At 39.1% G+C, this 19683-nt stretch overlaps 1 protein-coding gene across 10 annotated transcripts in view; it reads left to right on the forward strand.

Annotated features, from left to right (window-relative positions):
- The window catches only part of PLEKHA7 (pleckstrin homology domain containing A7), a 156641-nt gene that overhangs the window by 86290 nt on the left and 50668 nt on the right, over nucleotides 1-19683 (forward strand). For 9 of the 10 annotated variants that reach the window (XM_065682928.1, XM_065682922.1, XM_065682925.1 and 6 more), the window contains 3 exons: nucleotides 1507-1590; nucleotides 9873-9984; nucleotides 18125-18229. In XM_065682928.1, coding sequence (XP_065539000.1) covers nucleotides 1507-1590; nucleotides 9873-9984; nucleotides 18125-18229 — 301 coding nt within the window. The remainder of the gene's footprint in view (nucleotides 1-1506; nucleotides 1591-9872; nucleotides 9985-18124; nucleotides 18230-19683) is intronic. The other variant, XM_065682926.1, reaches the window with a different exon arrangement.

Genomic DNA, 19683 nt, shown 5'->3' on the forward strand with positions numbered 1-19683 from the left:
ATTGCATTGGGTGATTGCTTTTGGTGGTGTGTTTTGCTAGGTTGTGTTTGGTTGTTTTAAATCAAGGCATGTTCTGAACTATTTACGTTTGAATGTTACGGCTGCATGAGCTGCTTGATTTTTAGCTGTCCTTTACTGCAAGAGTGTTATTGCTTTGGAATTTCATTACTTTGAAACCCTGAAATTTTTTTTTATATCTTACTCTGCTCCTCGTGGAAATCCTGCAGTGCTAGACAGTTAAACCCAAATCTTCTCTAAAATGAAAAAAAAACCCCCAAAATTAAAAAAAAAAAAAAAAAAGAAAGGAATGATGAAATATTCATTTTTGGCTCTTTGAGGTCTTGTTCTGTTTGTTTTCTGAATGTACTCAATAATATTTTTCTGCCTTTGATGGGAATTCTAGCTTTGGATGTTGTTTACCTACCTATTGTGAACTAAACCCATAAAAAATCAGAAACTTAAATAAGTGAGCTCTTTGTTCATTACTTTTTATAATTCTAAGTGTCCTTAACTGCATGTCAGCCACAACCTTTATAATTCTAACCAAAGAAAGAACTTTGGTTTCTTATTTCTTTAAAAGTTGTGATTTTTATAGGTTTTCATAGATGTTTCTTTTGACAGGCCTGCATAATAAAGGGCTTATGACGTATGAGAATCTAGAAATTCTTATGTTCTCTATACAATTAATTGAAATGATTGACTTTGGAGAGGAGGGCAGACTATCAGTTTATCTTGAAGTAAGCTTTCTTCACTGTAAATTCACTCTGTAAATCACAGATAAAATAATTGTCTTTAATGGATAGCACTATTTCACTGAACACTGCAAAACATCTAGATAGTACTCTGAAGGGACAGTTGATGGAAAATCCAGACTCTAATTCAACTCAGATGAAATATTAAATTATGTTGTTTTATATTCGCCATGGAGCTGAACAGCTAAGGTTATATGAACCTCTGCATTGAGGTGTAAGGGAAATAACATTGAAGAAATACCATACTAGAGGAAAAAAAAAAAGCATGAAACAAATGGCTTCTACAAAATCTGTCGGTGATCTTATTAAATATTACAAATTGTGTAAAATGTCAAGTGACATTTTTAATTATTTTACTGGTTCTAGTCTGTGACATTTACGGAAGAACAATCAGTAATTTATGTGGTGTAATTTCTGTGTTAGTTTAAATAATTTGCTGACCGTCAGGTGTAGATAATCATAAATTCAGCTGTGTCTCCCTAACTAAGGATTGCAACTAGCTTACTTTTAAAACATTAACCTGTTTAATAATTAAATGGTACAGTGTGTCATTGGCAAAGTCAACAAGAATGCAGGAAGGAGCTGAAAACATTTCTTAAAAGTACATCAGGAATATGTTTCATTTCTGGAGTAGCAGCAGCAAAGCTTCAATGTAAAAAGTTTTTCCTTTTAGAGATCATAGATATATTTTGCCGTATTTAGCAATATTAATTTCTTTTTTCTTTTATTTATTTTTATCTTTTTTCCCTTTCAGCCATAATCAGCAGACCACGTCATTTAGACATCCTGTGACAGGACAGGTGTCTCCAGAAAATATTGAATTTATTTTGCGAGAAGAGTAAGTAGTTTTACCTGCCGTAGTTTAGTAGTTTGACAGTTCTTCCTTTTGTAGAAAAAATATCATTGATACGGTTTATGCTTAAAAATTTACTTCTCACTGTGATGTTTTTGATTTTAGCACTGTTCCATGTTAGGGCTTCAGAGAAAATCTTTACCAGATCTCTAAAAAAACCAAAACCAAACAACACCCACTCTTCCATAAACAAGCCAAAAAAGCAATATAAATAGGATACTTAGGCAATGCTGCTTTAGCCTTATAGAAATATCAGACATACGGAGCATAAACGTAAAGTGTCTTTAGAACAAACTGGTAGGTTTGTACTGAAATTGAAATGCACAAAATATTACTTGTTTCCATTATAATTCTGTGCTTTTCTTAGGTTTTAGGTTTTCTACATTCCCTATCTTGGGGCTGGTATTTATAAAAAAAAAAAAAAAAAGAAAGAAAAAAAAGGTTGATTAGGCATTTTTCAGTTTATTCTGGAGCAATGGAATAACATCCATGGGTTTCCAGCACATTTTATCTTGGTTGTCTGCTAAAAAAAAAAAAAAAAGAAGAAATGCTTGTGTTCATAGTGGTGTATCTGGGCATTTGTTGGTTCATTGGATCACTCTCTGACTACTCATGTCATCCTTGCTGCATACTAGATTGCTCCTGTAATCCCTTGTGTAATGGGATGACTGGATATCTTCCCATAGATGGAGTCTAGGAGACAGTTTTATATTACTTCTAAAACCACTCCAAAGGGCAAGAGAATGGGACAACACCAGATAGCTTTTCCTTTTCCAGCCTAATCTTCCAACACTGTTTAAGCAGCCCCTTCATGTGTCTCAGAGGCTGGCATCAGGCTGTAATGGCTTAGATTGGTGGTTTGTATGGCTGACCATACAATTCTTAATGCTTTATGTTTCAAATCATGTGACATCTAATTTGCTTTACATTTCATTTAAAGCACTGTAAAATCAAGGGAAAGGAGGTCCAGAGAAGGAGCATGCAAGACTTCCAGGAAACTGAGGACAATGTCTTGTGGACTTGGAGAGGAAAGAAGTGGAGCATGACTGTATAGGTTTCTGCTCAGAGGTTCTGGAACAGCCTTGAGAAGTGCTTCTCAAATGGTTTAAAAACCAAACCAACCAACCCAAAACAACAGTAGTAAACCCCCCCCCCCCCCCCCAAAAAAAAAGGCAAAAAACAACACTGAACTGCCCTTCCCCAAGCCCAAAACAAGTCCAAGGGCCAGTGATATGTTAAGGCACCTGCTGCGAACCAGCATGATATAGGATGTTGAACACATTTTGCAGTGTATGGAAGAGGCCTTTGCACAAAGACTGCAGGACAGCTACTGAGCTGGAGGTCACCCCAGGTATTACATGGTATGTGGGTGGCTTGCTGCTCGGAGGGGTTTGGCTCATGATAGGTGTCCAAAGGAGCTGCTCCAATTCATTTAGTGAGGAGAACATATATCTTGGAATGGAGCAAATCTCAAAGGCAGTCTGGACAGCAGCCACTGTGCATCTGTGTTCCAACTTCCACCTGTTAATTGATTTTTTTAATTACTCTGTTGTAAAGGTCCAATCAAATTTAATACAAAGATTTGTACATGTGTAAGGAAAAACAGGTGTTTGGCTGGAACTCCTTTGAGTGCCTCCCTGGGTTTGTCACACTTCCCTGGGTTGTTTCTGCTTTTGTAATCTTAGTAGCTGGTAAAATATTACAGGCAGAACTGAAAGAACAGTGTGCTGGTGATGACATGGTTTTAGTGACTTTTTGTGTATGTTAGAATTTTTTATTGAAGAGAAATGAAGGTGTTTATTTGGAGGGCAATCAGATGAATGGGCATAACTTGTCATCTCTAGACTTCAGTTACTCATACTGAGGTGGTATCAAAAGCAGGAAAATCTTACAGTCTAGTAAGATTAACAGAGACAGGTGGTTTTATTCTAAAAGAAGAGGAAATGGGTGAAAGGGTATAGAGAGGAGTATGTGAATAGTAACTACTCAGGAGACAGTCATTGGAAGAACATTTTTCTAAGCTTTATTATTGGCCTGAAGTACATAGAGAGTGTTTTTAAAATTAGATGGTTTTAATGTATCAGTTAAAATTGCTTTAAGGTGTCATTTTCAAGTGTGTGGGAAGCTCTGGTTTCCTAAGTTTTGTACTGCTTCTATGCAACAGTGTGGGTTTTACACCAGTGCTGTTTATCACAGTCATATCTGAATTCCTGTCAAATGACACTGTTGACGTATTCTGGATGTCTGCTGAAATCAAAGGAGCTATTAGCACCTCCCTGTCTTTAGGCCCAGGAATTGTAATGGAATTGCGCCATGTTTTCGGTTATTTTCCCTCAGGCGTCAGGGATTTGTATGGAATTGGTGGTGGTGTGTGTTTGTATGGATTGTGTATTAGTTTGGAATCAGTGTTGCAGATCATACCTTGTGATGAAATGACTTTCACAAACAGAACACAGTTGAAGGATAGTCTCTGGATTTACAAGGTCTGTGGAAACTTTCCATCGTGGGATCCTTTTGACCAAGCTTACTTTTGTCTTAAAGAATCCTCTCTGAAGTAGTAGGATTTCATAAAAGGCAATTTGTTCTTCAGCGCTGTTGTGATGTTACGAGTTGATTCCAATTTATGATTAGTGACAGATCCAGGAGCGGGTACCAGATACTGACTGTGAATTAGTGGCGGGTGGGGTGGGGTGGTAAGCACAAACTTGTTCAGGCTGCAACAAACTTATCTATTGAAAGGACACATTTAACATCAGAAAAGTAATTTGCAGTAATTAGAAATGACAATGTGTGGACTGCTCTGACCATTTGTTATCCAGTAAGCAATCTTCTGTCAAAAAGATTTGAAAAGTTTTGGAAAATTATACCAATAAATAATGTAATTTTAGCTTGATTATGAGTCAGTTGTGAACCAGATGCCCTTGCTTCACTTGATCAAATGACAACTGCATATTTTCAGTAGAAGGCTGAGACTGTATTTCATTACTGTTTTCCTAAGGCATTTCCCTTTTTAAATAATAGCACATCCATTCTGCTTTTTAAGCCAAAGTCTGATTTCCTTGACTCCTTTGTAACTGGAGGATGAAAACAAAGCATATTGCCTGGAATCTGTAACTTGAGCTGCGTTATCTTTTGCCCTGCGGAGAAGGACTTGGGGGTGTTGGTCGATGAGAAAATGAACATGAGCTGGCTTCAGTGTGCGCTCGCAGCCCAGAAAGCCAACCGTATCCTGGGCTGCATCAAAAGGAGTGTGACCAGCAGGTCGAAGGAGGTGATCCTGCCCCTCTACTCTGCTCTTGTGAGACCTCACCTGGAGTATTGTGTGCAGTTCTGGTGTCCTCAACATAAAAAGGACATGGAACTGCTGGAACAAGTCCAGAGGAGGGCCACGAGGATGATCAGGGGACTGGAGCACCTCCCGTATGAAGATAGGCTGAGGAAGTTGGGGCTGTTCAGCCTGGAGAAGAGAAGGCTGCGTGGAGACCTCATCATAGCAGCCTTCCAGTACCTAAAGGGGGCCTATAGGGATGCTGGGGAGGGACTCTTCATTAGGTACTGTAGTGACAGGACAAGGGGTAACGGGTTAAAACTTAAACAGGGGAGGTTTATATTGGATATAAGGAGGAAGTTCTTTACTGTGAGGGTGGTGAGGCACTGGAATGGGTTGCCCAGGGAAGTTGCGAATGCTCCATCCCTGGGAGTGTTTAAGGCCAGGCTGGACAGAGCTTAGGGTGACATGGTTTAGTGTGAGGTGTCCCTGCCCATGGCAGGGGGGTTGGAACTTGATGATCTTGGTGTCGTTTTCAACCCTAACTATTCTGTGATTCTATGGTAAGGCTGCCGGACAGGTGTCAGATTTACTTTAACCACATTGTTACATGTGCACTCCTTTGAAAAGTCTATGATACAGTTACTTAGGTTAGGTGTATGTAATGTTTACATTTCTTCTCTTTTACCTTTCTTTAAGTAACAGACCTTTAATAATCATATACCAAAAAGAAGCAGCGTGCGCTTATAGCCATGTATTGAATTGTACCTGTTGCTAAGTACTAGTAGTTGTGTATTAGAAGCTTTGCCATATATCTGTAATGGTATGTTTGCAAATGAGAAGATAGCACTTTAAAGTTAAAAAAGGTAAGATTTTAACATAAATATAGAAAAATAGGTAAAAAAATATTTTGTGCTTAATCCAATGAGAGTTATCCTCTTTTTTGTGTGTTTTTCATGCAGCTGCTAAAGCCCGTGTATCACCTCTGTGGAGAGAGCTGTTTTATTTTGTCTTTCGCGTTTGGTTACTACAGCAGCAAAAATATCAGATGGAGAGAATGGAGGAAACTCAGACAGCCCCCAGAGAAATATCTGCCATGTTTACATGTATAGAAATACTAGGACAGATAATTTTTTTATCTAGTTGAATAGAAAATTTACTAGAATTAAAACTAGATTGACATGATATTTTTGAGTCATATGTGTTTCCAACAAAATAAACTTTTTAAGTTGCTGGTATGAATGTGGATCTTCTAAGTCACAGAATCACAGAATCCCAAGGGTTGGAAGGGACCTCAAAAGATCATCTAGTCCAAGCCCCCTGCAAGAGCAGGGTAACCTAGAGTACATCACACAGGAACTTGTCGAGGCGGGCCTTGAATATCTCCAAGGCAGGAGACTCCACAACCCCCCTGGGCAACCCATTCCAGTGCTCTGTCGCGCTCACAGTAAAACAGTTTTTCCTGATATTCACATGGAACCTCCTATGTTCCAGTTTACACCCATTGCCCCTTGTCCTATCACTGGACATCACTGTGAAAAAAACCTAGCTCCATCATCCTGACACTTACCCTTACTCAGATCTTTTAGAGAGAAGGAGTGTGTTCTGTTGTGAGTATTTTGTTTTCATTATGGGCTACTTTATTGTTGTTGTTGTCATTGTTCAGTGTTTGTTTTAATAAGCCAAATATTGGCCTTGTAGCTATTTTAGGTAGTAAATGATTTCTGTAGCCTTACTAGCATTGTTTAAGTAGAGCAGGATGTTGCTTGACAGGAGGTACAACATGAAGTGTTATTTTCAAGTATTTTAAAATATTTACAAGGGACTGGAGCTCTGAATGTACATACTCCAATTTGCATATGTACGCACACCCTTGGGGGAGGCAGTAAACAATCTGTCCTGAAAATAGACAGAAAACATCACTATGGGGAAGACAGAATGGGCTGTTGGATAACAGATGTTATCAACCATCATTGGTAATGGTGATTTGAACAAATGTTTCTGAATGCAGAGAAATAACACTATAGTCAGTTATGTTTAAAGATGAATCTGTAAATACTATCAGAACAGTGTTAACTCCGTTAACAACCTGGGATATTTCAGGTAATTCTGCATATTTTTATTTGCTTTCAAAACCAGACTGAGAATATTAATTAGCAATTAAGAGACTTGAATTCTTGAGTTTTGTTATGTTTTGATTTCATGCAACGAATCTATTTTATCCTTGAGATAGCATATGCAAATAATTAAATTAATTTTCAGTATTGTTTAGGGTTTTCTATTACATATCATGTACTGAAAGTTTGGATCTCAAGTGTTGGCTGCCAGAAATGTTTCGTAGGAGAATAATAATGTGTTTTCTCTTTCAATGGACTTGCTGTCTCTTTTGCTGGCTATTTGAGTTCTTCCTCATGGCATCAGCCTCACATTTTTTAAAAAACATCTTTTCCCTTGTGAATTTGAAGTTCATCATTAATCTTGATACTACTAGAAAAGGACAGCTTGATTTATTGGCAGTGGTCACTTTCGGTAGCAACTAGAAGAGAAACTGCTTAAATGTCAACATTACAAATGCTCGGAAATTGAGTTTATTGTTCTGTATTTCATTATGATTTTTTTGATAGTGATGGTCTTGTTAAAAACATATAAAGCTTATCTTTCTCTCCAGTTCTAAATTTTTTACTATCTTTCTTTAGCTGCAGTATTTTAACCTACATTGTAACCTTATCTTTTGGAATGATGAAAATCTGTTCAATCAGAGTTGAACTTGTAGATTAAAACCATTTCTCTGGGGTTATTTTTCTTCCCATATTAATTCCCATACAAATAATTTATTGGAAAAATTAATTCAAATTTGTTGAAATTTAAATGTTATTGTTCTTTTTTGTCTTTCCTGAGACAGTTGGTTCTCTCTGAAATAGCTACTATGTAAAAGGAAAAAAAGTTATTTAACCAGGCTATCTATTGTCTGGAAAGCCTATGGATTTTCTGATCATGTATGTTAAATCCTCACCCCTCTTCCCCTCACTACTTTCTTTCCTCTCTCCTTGCCACAGTGAGTATCTGGACAGTATCGTGTGACTGTCCTATGGAACAAAACTCAATAGTTTGTGGTGGGGACATTGTAAAGAATATAAACCTTAAGGAAAGAAGAGAAATTTTGTGTCTTCTGAGCCCAAACCTTTTCTTTGGTTATGTTTTATTTTCATAGGTTTGCTACTCATTTCTAGTGGCCTTATTAAAGATATTAAGCCTAATGCTTTCAATTGATCTTGAAACAGATTAGAAGTCTCTGTCACATCCCTGTTAGTGTTCCTCCCTTACTGAAATTCCTACTCTCAGTTTAGTTGCCTTGAACAGGGAAATGGAACCTTTTTGATGAATAAATATTAAGAACAGCCAAGTAAGATGCAGGCATGTTGCAAGTCTTAATTTTCTGTCTGTTTTGAAAGTCTATGAAGTGAAAAGGGAAGAAGTAAAAACTGAGTCAAAACCAGATAATAAAACTGGTTGATCAACAGAAATAGCTTTGTCAGCATTAGATATGGGAAGTGTCTTAATCTGCCCTTTGCTGAAACTCAATATTCCTAAAGCTGATTAAACACTGAAGTAGCAGACTAACCTATGGGATGTTAGGCAAATTGACTCAAACTGATGTAATGAAGCTCTTGTGCATTGAAGGCTGGCCAGGGATTTTAGGGACTTGCTGTAGCTTGTTCTCACATTTTGGGCTTGGACTTACATATAAAAGTTAGAAAGAAGGGATTCATGCCAGATAAAGGGAGGCATAAAGGAAATGTGATCAAAGTTGTGTTATTTCCTTGCAAGCTTAATTGAAACTTTGTGGTCACAAATGGAAAAATGTGCTTTCCCTGACACCAAATCACCTATAAAAGCTTTTGGACAAACAATTGTTTAGGTTGTACCTGAGGAAGAGCAATGATGGCAAACACCTTGTCCTCAGCTCAGCCTTGTGCTGAGCTACCACAGTCACGAGTTCTTCTTCTCTGTTCTTATGAGTGGTAACTGCTCACGATTACTCTGTATTAAATGGCTTTGGTGACTTGCTGAAATAGGAAAAGGAAAATCATAGATGTTTAATAGTTTGATTTGTTTTGTTTCCCTGATGTGACTGTATTGCCACTTGTTCCTTACATATAATTCTCTAAACTATGTTGTTATTTATTTTGAAAATGCTGCCTGTGGGTTTAATTGACAAGTTGGTGTCAAGCTTGACTGCTGAGGCTTCTCTTCACAACCTGCATGTGGGATTCCACGGGATTTTGCACTACTGTTTATATCCCCATTTTGGCACTTGGGCATTTGTTCTGAATTCTTACACATTGAACAGATACTTATGGTAGGATTAATCTCATCTATGATTTAAATGGGTGTCTGCATCTGAGCTGGTTTCTTAAATCTTTGTATGACTCAGAAGTTATTTATTTATGATAATACCTGCTATTAATTATGCCATTTCACTTAAAATGTGTTTTAATAATTCATTTTTCAGTATGAATCATATGTTGGGCAGATTTAAAGATCTAACATGAAGTTAGTGAAAGATCTAACAGTAGGCTAGTCTGGTATTAACTAAAAAGTCTGTTATTGCAAAGCGCTGACTCCTATCCTTCCCTCCCAGTACTGGCTCTTTCACATGTTTGCAGCCAGAACTCTAAAATTGGCAAAATTTTGTTTCTCTGCATTAGCTTTATCTTCTCAGAGTGGTCTTTTTTGTATCATGATTCTCTGTTAGGTTTGGCAGGTTTTTCTTCGTGATACATAGAAAAATGCCAATCATCAAATGTCACTGTCAGCATCTGCTCGAAAAATACTGGAATCAAAATAATAGGAGTGGTACAAAGGAAGTTGTGGATGCATGGGAAATGTTTGAGTAGCCTGTCATTCATTTGCTCACTGTGATTCTTAAATATGAAAAGGCAAAGATGACTGTTTGAAACAATGTGGTTTTGATTATCTTGTTTTGTTTGTTTTCTAGGCAGAATTCATCTATGTCAAAGCAGCAGATAACGCAAAGACCTTCAAGCATGGTCAGTGAAACATCCACTGCAGTAACTACATCTGCTGTTGATACAAAACCTGTCTCTAAGGTAAGGGAAAAATGCTATTGTTTCAGCTTTGTGAATAGAACTTCAGTCACTTTAATCCAGTCATATTTTAAACCTGATTTTAATATGGCTATGGGCTTAGACTGGGAGTCTAATAACTTACCTCAAAGAAGAGGTGTAGGAGCACTGTGTATCCACGTGATAGTGTTGAATGATAATTTGAAAAATAGTGATTATTGTGAGGCTTCTTAAGAACAGAAGTAAGTATATGTAATACTGGTATTCCAGCAAGTCTTTTGACAGTCCAGTGTATATGGCAAAAGGTTCTGCAGAATAATAGGAATTATAATTTGCAGTTATTACTTTTCCATGAAATCTTACTGCTGTTCCTCTTTAGTAACAACTTGGATCCCTTTCTGCCATCACTATAGTGCACGGGTAGGGCGGACACCAATTTCACACATAGAATGCTTAATAATAGAAAAATCCATTATTTATCATTACAAAGGGCCTGTGTTTGTTATTGCACAAACTGTAATCAAGCACTGTACTTGAAGTGTCAGCAATTATCTTAATGCTTCCTTGAGCTTGTGCTAAGTTACAATAGGAGGGGGTTGAATACTGTAAGAATTAGCAGAAATAAGATTTCTTAACTTTGTCTGCAGTTTTTCAACTTCTCAGTTTTGTTTTGTTTTTTAACTGCAGTAGTGCAAACCTGTTAAGTAATTTAGTTGAAGATAGGACTTTGCCAAATTGGCTGCAAAGATATTTTTATTGAGTTGGAATCACTTAAAATCTAATGTTTTGATATGCTTGGGTGAATATCGGAGAAGATTAAAACAGTTCTATGAAAAGCTAAAAAAATAACATAATAATTTTTTTCTTAGCTCCGAAGTGTATAGGATGTTGGATCAACACAAAGATTGTCATGTGTCAAATCTCAAGAAGATATTTATCTTTAATGTGCTAAAGTTATCACTTAAGTTAATATGATGTTATCACTGAAAACAGTAAACTTAGTAGGTTACCCAAATTACTTGATCCATTTCTTTCTGATGTTCTAACAGTTGAACTTACCAAAGTACTTGGGACTTGGGCACTTGTATTTGCTGTATTTATCCTCTTTATTCTGATTTTTTTTTTTTTCTGAAAAAGCAAACCCCCAAAACCCCAAGCCAGCCTCAAAGGCAGAAGGCTTGTTTTTTCACTCTTCAAATCAGCAAACTTAATGGGGGCCTGGTACTTTACTTTCAGCTGGGGATTTGTCTATTGTTACACTTCTGCCAAAAAGCGTGCATCCTCTGTCACCTGCCCCTCTGCTTCCCTTTGTCAGCATATTTGCACTGATACGATCAGGCTTTGCAAAGCAGTGGGATCAGAAATGGTGACTGGATAAAACTTACAGGGTCATCCACATGCTAAAGGCTAGTTTGCTGGAGATACCAGAACTGCACAGCTAAAGGAGGTGGAGATGGAGAGCTAACGTCCGTCTTGTGCATGCTTTGTTTCATCACTGCATGTGTTTCCAGGCTCGAAATCACTCCTGGAAGAGCTGGAAGATCTATTGAATTCCTAACGCAAAATTAACTGAAGTGAGCTGGTAATGAGAACAAAGGCTCTAAAGTGAATAACCTGTGTCCTCCATTTTGAGGTTGATTCTTGGCACATTGAGAGTAGATTTTAAGATGCTTTTTTCTATTTCTGAATGTTTTCTTCCATAAATTCTATAATCATTCTTTCAAAGACTGAGTTCCCAGATGCACACTTGAGGCACAGTCTCAAAGCCAGAGACATATTCTGTTTGTCATGGCAAACGTTTCTAGCTACCCATAGCTAATTATTATCTTTTACTAAATGCTTTCAGAATTTTGCCCTGCAAATGCCATCACAAAACTGTGTAGGTATAGTGTTGGAATCCCAGCCAAATTCGAAATGATTTTTATATAGAGCTATGCACACTGAAGTAGTACCAAATCAGAAAATGCAGGAACAGGTATGTGGCTTTCCACGTGATTCTTCTGCAGAAAGTTGACAGCTAAGAATTAATCCATTTGGGATGGAGGGTGAAGGTAAGCTGTCAACTGTACAGCAGATTTGTCATTCTTAGTTCAAGATGAAAGAGATGAAAACATCTGGCTTGCTTGTTGCTGTGTTCAAAGCCTGAATTTGGATTTAATAAAACTTCTGAAATAAGTAATTTTGTGGAAAGAGAAATTAGCGTGATCTTTCGAAGTGTCGCTTGTACCATGTACAACAGAAAGAGCATGTTGGAAAGAACAAAAAGAAAAAAGCCAAAATGAGGGTTATACTTACCATAATGTCATGTTTCACTGATGTGCATATAAATATACAAGACTTCATTCTGTAAGACAGCTGACATGGGCTGTTCTGCAGAAATGCACATAGATTCTTGGGGTGAGCCCCACCGTTTTGATGCTGACACTAAGTTGTCTGCAGACTTTATACAAATGCAGTCTACCCTTCCTTTTGAAACTTGAGGAGTTGAGAGAACAAAAAGAAGAAGGACAGGCTGATAAACTACAATTGTTGTCTGTCCCAAAGATCTACTTGTTCACTGCCAATTCAATTACATTATTAACCATGTTAAAAGCCATTTATATTGATTACAGATGAAGGATAGGTAGGAATAAAGATCTGTTTCAGTACGTTTGGAATTTAGTCCGTTAAAGCATCTGATGATCTGAATGGAAACTTGTTAATGTTACTGTGCTACACAGCACTTTGGCCAAGTCACAAGCATAAAGGATGGCAGTGTAGTGCATTCATTATTACTTACATATGTTGATACGCTGGAGGGAAGGAATTCCATCCAGAGGGACCTTGACGTGCTTGTGAGGTGGGCTGATGCCAACCTTATGAAGTTCAACCATGCCAAATGCAAGGTCCTACACCTGGGTCGGAGCAATCCCAGGCACAGCTACAGGTTGGGCAGAGAAGAGATTCAGAGCAGCCCTGAGGAGAAGGACTTGGGGGTGTTGGTCGATGAGAAAATGAACATGAGCTGGCTTCAGTGTGCGCTCGCAGCCCAGAAAGCCAACCGTGTCCTGGGCTGCATCAAAAGTGGCGTGACCAGCAGGTCGAAGGAGGTGATCCTGCCCCTCTACTCTGCTCTTGCCAGACCTCACCTGGAGTATTGTGTGCAGTTCTGGTGTCCTCAGCGTAAAAAGGACATGGAACTGCTGGAACAAGTCCAGAGGAGGGCCACGAGGATGATCAGGGGACTGGAGCACCTCCCCGTACGAAGACAGGCTGAGGAAGTTGGGGCTGCTCAGCCTGGAGAAGAGAAGGCTGCGTGGAGACCTCATAGCAGCCTTCCAGTATCTGAAGCGGGCCTATGAGGATGCTGGGGAGGGACTCTTCATTGGGGACTGTAGTGATAGGACAAGGGGTAACGGGTTAAAACTTAAACAGGGGAAGTTTAGATTGGATATAAGGAGGAAGTTCTTTACTGTGAGGGTGGTGAGGCACTGGAATGGGTTGCCCAGGGAAGTTGCGAATGCTCCATCCCTGGGAGTGTTTAAGGCCAGGCTGGACAGAGCTTAGGGTGACATGGTTTAGTGTGAGGTGTCCCTGCCCATGGCAGGGGGGGAGTTTGAACTTGATGATTTTAATGTCCTTTCCAACCCTAACTGTTCTATGATTCTATGATTCTACATTTTGAGAGTGTGTTTTGGGTGGATTCTGTATAAGAGAAGCAATTGAATTGTCAGTGGTGCTGATTGTTGCAAGTGTTTTTCCAAGATGAGCTGGTGAGGATTACAACAGTAAAAAAAGAATGGGTTTAGCAGTTGAGAGCAACAGGCACTGATGCCAGCTCTGTGAGACTGTCTGAAGCTGGAGTGTAGAACACAGAGTTTAGTTCAGGGCCACTGTAGATGAATGCTCAATATCAAGAGCAGGAATTTCTTAGTTTCAATTTTAACTATGTAAAAATAAAGGATTTTGTGCTAGTTTTCTTAGAGATACTGAAAGGATTCATGAGTTCCTTCATCAGTGAAAATGGGATTATTTTCAATGGAAGAGATTATTTTCAATGGAAGAGACTATGATTTTAAAAGGTGGGCGTCTTGTGGGATGGTTTTTGGTGTTGTGTTTTTTTTTAATTCCGTGTAGGTTGCAAGTTAAGTGTTCTCTTATGTGTACATATTTGCATATTTTTACCAAGTTACAGTCTTCCTTTCTGCTGTTTAGAAAATCTGTTCCAAGGGGAAGGCTGTCTACATTTGGTTGGGGTTTTTTTTAGGTTTTTTTTTAATGTCCGCTTTAGAAAAAACAAGAAATTCCATTTTATAATTAAGTTATTATCTTCCCTCTTCAGCTAGAGGTTATTGTAAAGAAGAAGATGAAGCAGTGATGAAAAGGGGTTTGAAAATCTTGGCTCTTGACATTTTGGGACTTTTACAAAAACTTACGAGTCATTCACAAACAAGCCAGCATAACACACGTACTGAAGTCAAAAGCAACTTCTTTGTCTTCAGTGATACAGGCAGCTGCTCTGACCTGCGTTTTCAAAACATGTGACAATGATTTCAGAATATTTTAAGTTAGGAAAAGGCTACTGAAGTACAGACAAATAGTTCTAAAAATATAATTTTTTTTTAAAACTGTCCTTTTATTCCAGCAAGGTGTGACATTCAGTATCTGTTACACTGTCTTATTCCAGAGCATAATGAGAGGATTAATACTGTAGATGATAGGAAAATGTTAATTATATAAAGCACTATAGAATTATTCTTTGTTTCTACTATGGATATTATATTGATATAGAATACACACCCTTAGGAGAACTTTTGCTTCTCCTATGTAATAGAAATTGTTTGGTCTTTAGACCAAGTCCAAGGACAACTTTTTTTTTGTGGTCTGCATGTTTTATTTTTATTTTTTAAATTAAGTAAGGTCAGAGAATCAAACTGCTTGATCACTGACAGGGGATCTGATAAAAAAAAATCAAATTTGAACCCTGCCGTATGTGTAAATCAGCCATACTTTAGTTGTTCCTTAGTTCATTCATCCTTCATAGGATAAATATGAGAAAGAAAATTCTGTACCTTTTGTAAGCTGATTTCTGTTCAGGTGCAAAGCAGAGATTTTTGACTTTCAAAGCCTTAAATAGTTTGGGCCTCGTAGTTTTTCATCACCCTTGTAATGTAGCTGTTACATCCAACATTTTGCAACAGGTTTTTTAAAATCTTGGCTCAATTGATTCTCATTTTTCTCAGAGGAAAATGCGTATGGCTTAGCCTGACAGTCTAGAGCTTGGCTGTCCTCTTTATGTGGTCATTTAAAGTGATATTTGAACACAGGTTCACATTTGAAATATTTTCAGTAGCAAACACGAAATCCAAAATGTCTTTTTTCTTTCTTCCTTTAGTGTCAGATTTGCTGCTTGTAGATCTGTGAGTTAGTACTGAGAAGTTTTGTGGTCATAATTGACATGCTGTATTTTCACAAAGCTCTACAGCCTGCTAGCTGATGCCTTAGCACATGCATGGCAGAGAAATGGGCTGGGAGATCTTGGTGATACCATTCTCAGCTGGCTTTTACAGTGAACTAGTTCTTGCCAGCGGAATGGCAGGGGCAATGGCCGTGACTAAGTCTTGGCCAGACTCCTCTGAGGTATCAGGTAAGGTGTCTCCGAAGTGTCACAGCATTTCACAGAAATGACCATGACGTGCAGCTCACCTGACTTCTCAGCAGAGCATAAATCAGCATGCTATTTCCTGGTAAACACACCTCAGGGAAACTATCTAGTAAAATCTGCCCTTTGATATCTCCTTACAAATGTTAAATTAATGTTGCTGTTTTATATGCTATAGCACCAAAGAAAAAGTGTTTTTTTTTTCTTACTGCTTATTGCCATTACCTTAATCCTGCATTAAGATGTGTGCTTATGTCTACTGAAATGTGTGAAATTCAGTGCAGCTTGGTAAAGTCTGTCATCAAAATTATCAGAATCCATTTAAAATTATCATATTTTGCTAGCATGTTATTATATATGCTGTCTTCTGATACAGATGTTGTTTGACTGGCAGGAGGCAGTACACTAAAATATTTTTATGGTGTCATAGAATCATAGAATAGTTAGGGTTGGAAAGGACCTCAAGATCATCTAGTTCCAACCCCCTGCCATAGGCAGGGACACCTCACACTAAACCATGTCACCCTAAGCTCTGTCCAGCCTGGCCTTAAACATGGCCAGGGATGGAGCACTCACAACCTCCCTGGGCAACCGATTCCAGTGCCTCACCACCCTAACAGTAAAGAACTTCCTCCTTATATCCAATCTAAACTTCCCCTGTTTAAGTTTTAACCCGTTACCCCTTGTCCTGTCACTACAGTCCCGACGAAGAGACCCTCCCCAGCATCCTCATAGGCCCCCTTCAGATACTGGAAGGCTGCTATGAGGTCTCCACGCAGCCTTCTCTTCTCCAGGCTGAACAGCCCCAACTTCCTCAGCCTGTCTTCATACGGGAGGTGCTCCAGTCCCCTGATCATCCTCGTGGCCCTCCTCTAGACTTGTTCCAACAGTTCCATGTCCTTTTTATGTCGAGGACACCAGAACTGCACACAATACTCCAGGTGAGGTCTCACGAGAGCAGAGTAGAGGGGCAGGATCACCTCCTTCGACCTGCTGGTCACGCCACTTTTGATGCAGCCCAGGATACGGTTGGCTTTCTGGGCTGCGAGCGCACACTGCTGGCTCATGTTCGTTTTCTCATCGACCAGCACCCCCAAGTCCTTCTCCGCAGGGCCGCTCTGAATCTCTTCTTTGCCCAACCTGTAGCTGTGCTTGGGATTGCTCCAACCCAGGTGTAGGACCTTGCACTTGTCATGGTTGAACTTCATAAGGTTGGCATCAGCCCACCTCACAAGCGTGTCAAGGTCCCTCTGGATGGCATCCCTTCCCTCCAGCATATCAACCGGACCACACAGCTTGGTGTCATCAGCAACCTTGCTGAGGGCGCACTCAATCCCACTGTCCATGTCAGCGGTGAAGATGTTAAACAAGATCGGTCCCAACACTGATCCCTGAGGGACACCACTCATTACTGGTCTCCAGCCCGACATTGAGCCATTGACCACAACTCTTTGTGTGCGGCCATCCAGCCAGTTCTTTATCCACTGAGTGGTCCATCCATCAAATTGATATCTCTCCAGTTTAGAGAGAAGGATGTCGTGTGGGACAGTGTAAAACACTTTGCACAAGTCCAGGTAGATGACATCAACTGCTTTACCCTTGTCATGCCTTGCATCAGATTAAAGTGATTGTTTCCAGAGCTGCTGTTTGCTTGCATCTGACAGAGCATCAGTACCCTGACCACCTGGGAGGAGAGATTCAAACAAAGGAGTGGTATTGTAGGAAGGAGAAAGTGAATCTGGACAGCTCTTTCCTTGCTGTGAGAGCAGATGTAAAGGTGATTTGTGCACCTGAGGTTCCTAAAGCAGCTGAGGTAACAAACTGTGCTGAGCTTGGAGGAGAACAGGCAGATTATTCATCCAGATATTCTTGCTGTCTTTTTCACAGACCGATAGACTTTCCTGGTTTGTTTTTGAAATAGTTTTGCTCACAGGTGTTAAAACTGAGGTTGCAGTAAAACACAAACCATTGCCTAGTTTGTGATTTCCACTTGCTGCCATCTAGGTTTCTTCCTTAACAGTGTCACTCTGTCTTCTCCTTTTGTTTGCAGGATCAAAGTCCAAGCATTTATTAAGTTATCAATGTTTGAATTTGAACAGGAAGGAATACAAAAAACAGCCAAACCCCTCTGGGACAATGAAGAACAAGAGTAGGATTCATGTAGAATTCATGTAGAAGAAGACTTGTACCATGCTGCAGAGAGAAATGTGCATGCAGCTCTTGTAGTACAATCAAAAATACTTCCCAAGCGTACTGAAACTTCAGCAGTGCTGCCTTTCTGACTTGACTCACCAGTGCTGCTGCTGTTCAGCTGGGAGTAGGCAGACCATCCTGACACTGATACGCTGATGAAAGTGGAAGATTGACTTTGCTATGTTGTAAATATCGTCTATTTACTTGCCCTTGTAAATGCTATAAATACTTTGTTACTGTGTAATGAAGTATGAATTATTGCAGTGAGGCTATTTGTAATAAGAAATCAGTACAGTTTTAAAACCTCCACTACATTATACTTTTTTACAGGTTGTGAAGGCTGGAAACAAAGTTCATAGCTTTGGAAAGAGGGATCAAGCTATCAGGAGGAATCCCAATGTTCCTGTTATAGTAAGAGGCTGGCTACATAAACAGGTATGCATGTAATCTTCTGTTTCTATCCATATACCATTGCAATCATCAAGCAAAAGTAAGTGTCTTTCATGTAACTGCAAAACAGAAGCATGAGCATTGGTGATGCAAGGCAGCATTGGGTGCTCCCACAAGCTCCTGTCATGAGGGGCTTGTGCTCAGCAAGTTTGAAAACCAAGTTCTATGTAGAAGTTTGATTCAGAAGTGGAAACAATGATAAATGGACATGACCATCATGGTTAAATGTTGAGGCTATAATTTTGTTGTCTAAATCTTGTTATTTTCCCTGTTTTATCCTGTCAGCTTGCTTTCATGCTGATCTTGATCTCCCTCAGAATGCACTGTAAACCTGAGGTTGGCTGTAAAGGCCGTATTCCATTTGCTTGCTTATGCCCTTATACCCTGATCAAAGGCTTAATTCTAACCCGTATACCTTTTGTTCTTCGAAAGCTGGAGGGACAAAATGGAGGGAGACAGGGATCCATTCACTGCACATTGCTGTGATCCATGACCAGTATCCAAGCAAAGGCCGGATTATAGGATTTCACTCAACAACGAGAATTTTACAGCTGCTGCATCTTGAACTCTTAAGCTGACACAAGCACATTCTTGCATGCAAAAAGTAAAACAAACTGTTGTATGAGAGTACTTCACTTCTTCTGATTTGGCAGTCTGCGTCCATTAGATTATCACCAGAGATTCAGGGGCTAGGTGTAGGGATGAGGAGGTGTGAAGGCTGAAAACTGAGTCTTACAATTATGATTCTACATAGACATGAAATTGCTGACAGCCATTGGCTTCCTTCTGCATGGAGAACTGCTGTCAACTCTCTTGACATCCACTACCCAAGTCCATTAGTTTTCAGGACAGAATTAGAACTCAGATACACTATGTGTTGACAGCATTGTAGCATAAAAAAGGAAAGAGAAGAAAGTACTTGCATACTTAATATGACTGCAGAAATAAGGGAAATAGTATCTGCAACATTGCTGTAGCTATTTCCTGCTCTCTTCTTACATCTACTTTTAACCACTTAAAGCCTGAAGACACTTTCTGTGCTACTGGTTTCATCAAGGCCTACCTCAGCTGAATAAGTTGTACTTGCTTAAGTTATAGTCTGGCAATTTTGCAAGCTTCCAGCATTAATTTGAATGTAAATATTACTCATTTTGACAAGATGATAGATATCTAGAGAAAGAGACGTAGATCTTTACCTGCATAGTATATTATATTTCATTAAAATTTGCACGTTATGCAGCCTGGTTTATTTCCTAAGGAATATTTGATTAAATTAGATTTTAAGCACAGGTAACATATGGGAGAGTGACTGTAAAATTATAGGGGATGATTGAAATCTAAGGTCATAATTCTCAGTGGTGTAGTGATTTTCATCTTGGTGTACGGGCAATCTTTGTTGGAGTTTGTGCCACCCAGATGCAGACTTTTTTTCTTTCTTG

This window comes from Lathamus discolor, chromosome 6 (genome assembly GCF_037157495.1).
Source record: "Lathamus discolor isolate bLatDis1 chromosome 6, bLatDis1.hap1, whole genome shotgun sequence".
Lineage (NCBI taxonomy): Eukaryota > Metazoa > Chordata > Aves > Psittaciformes > Psittacidae > Lathamus > Lathamus discolor.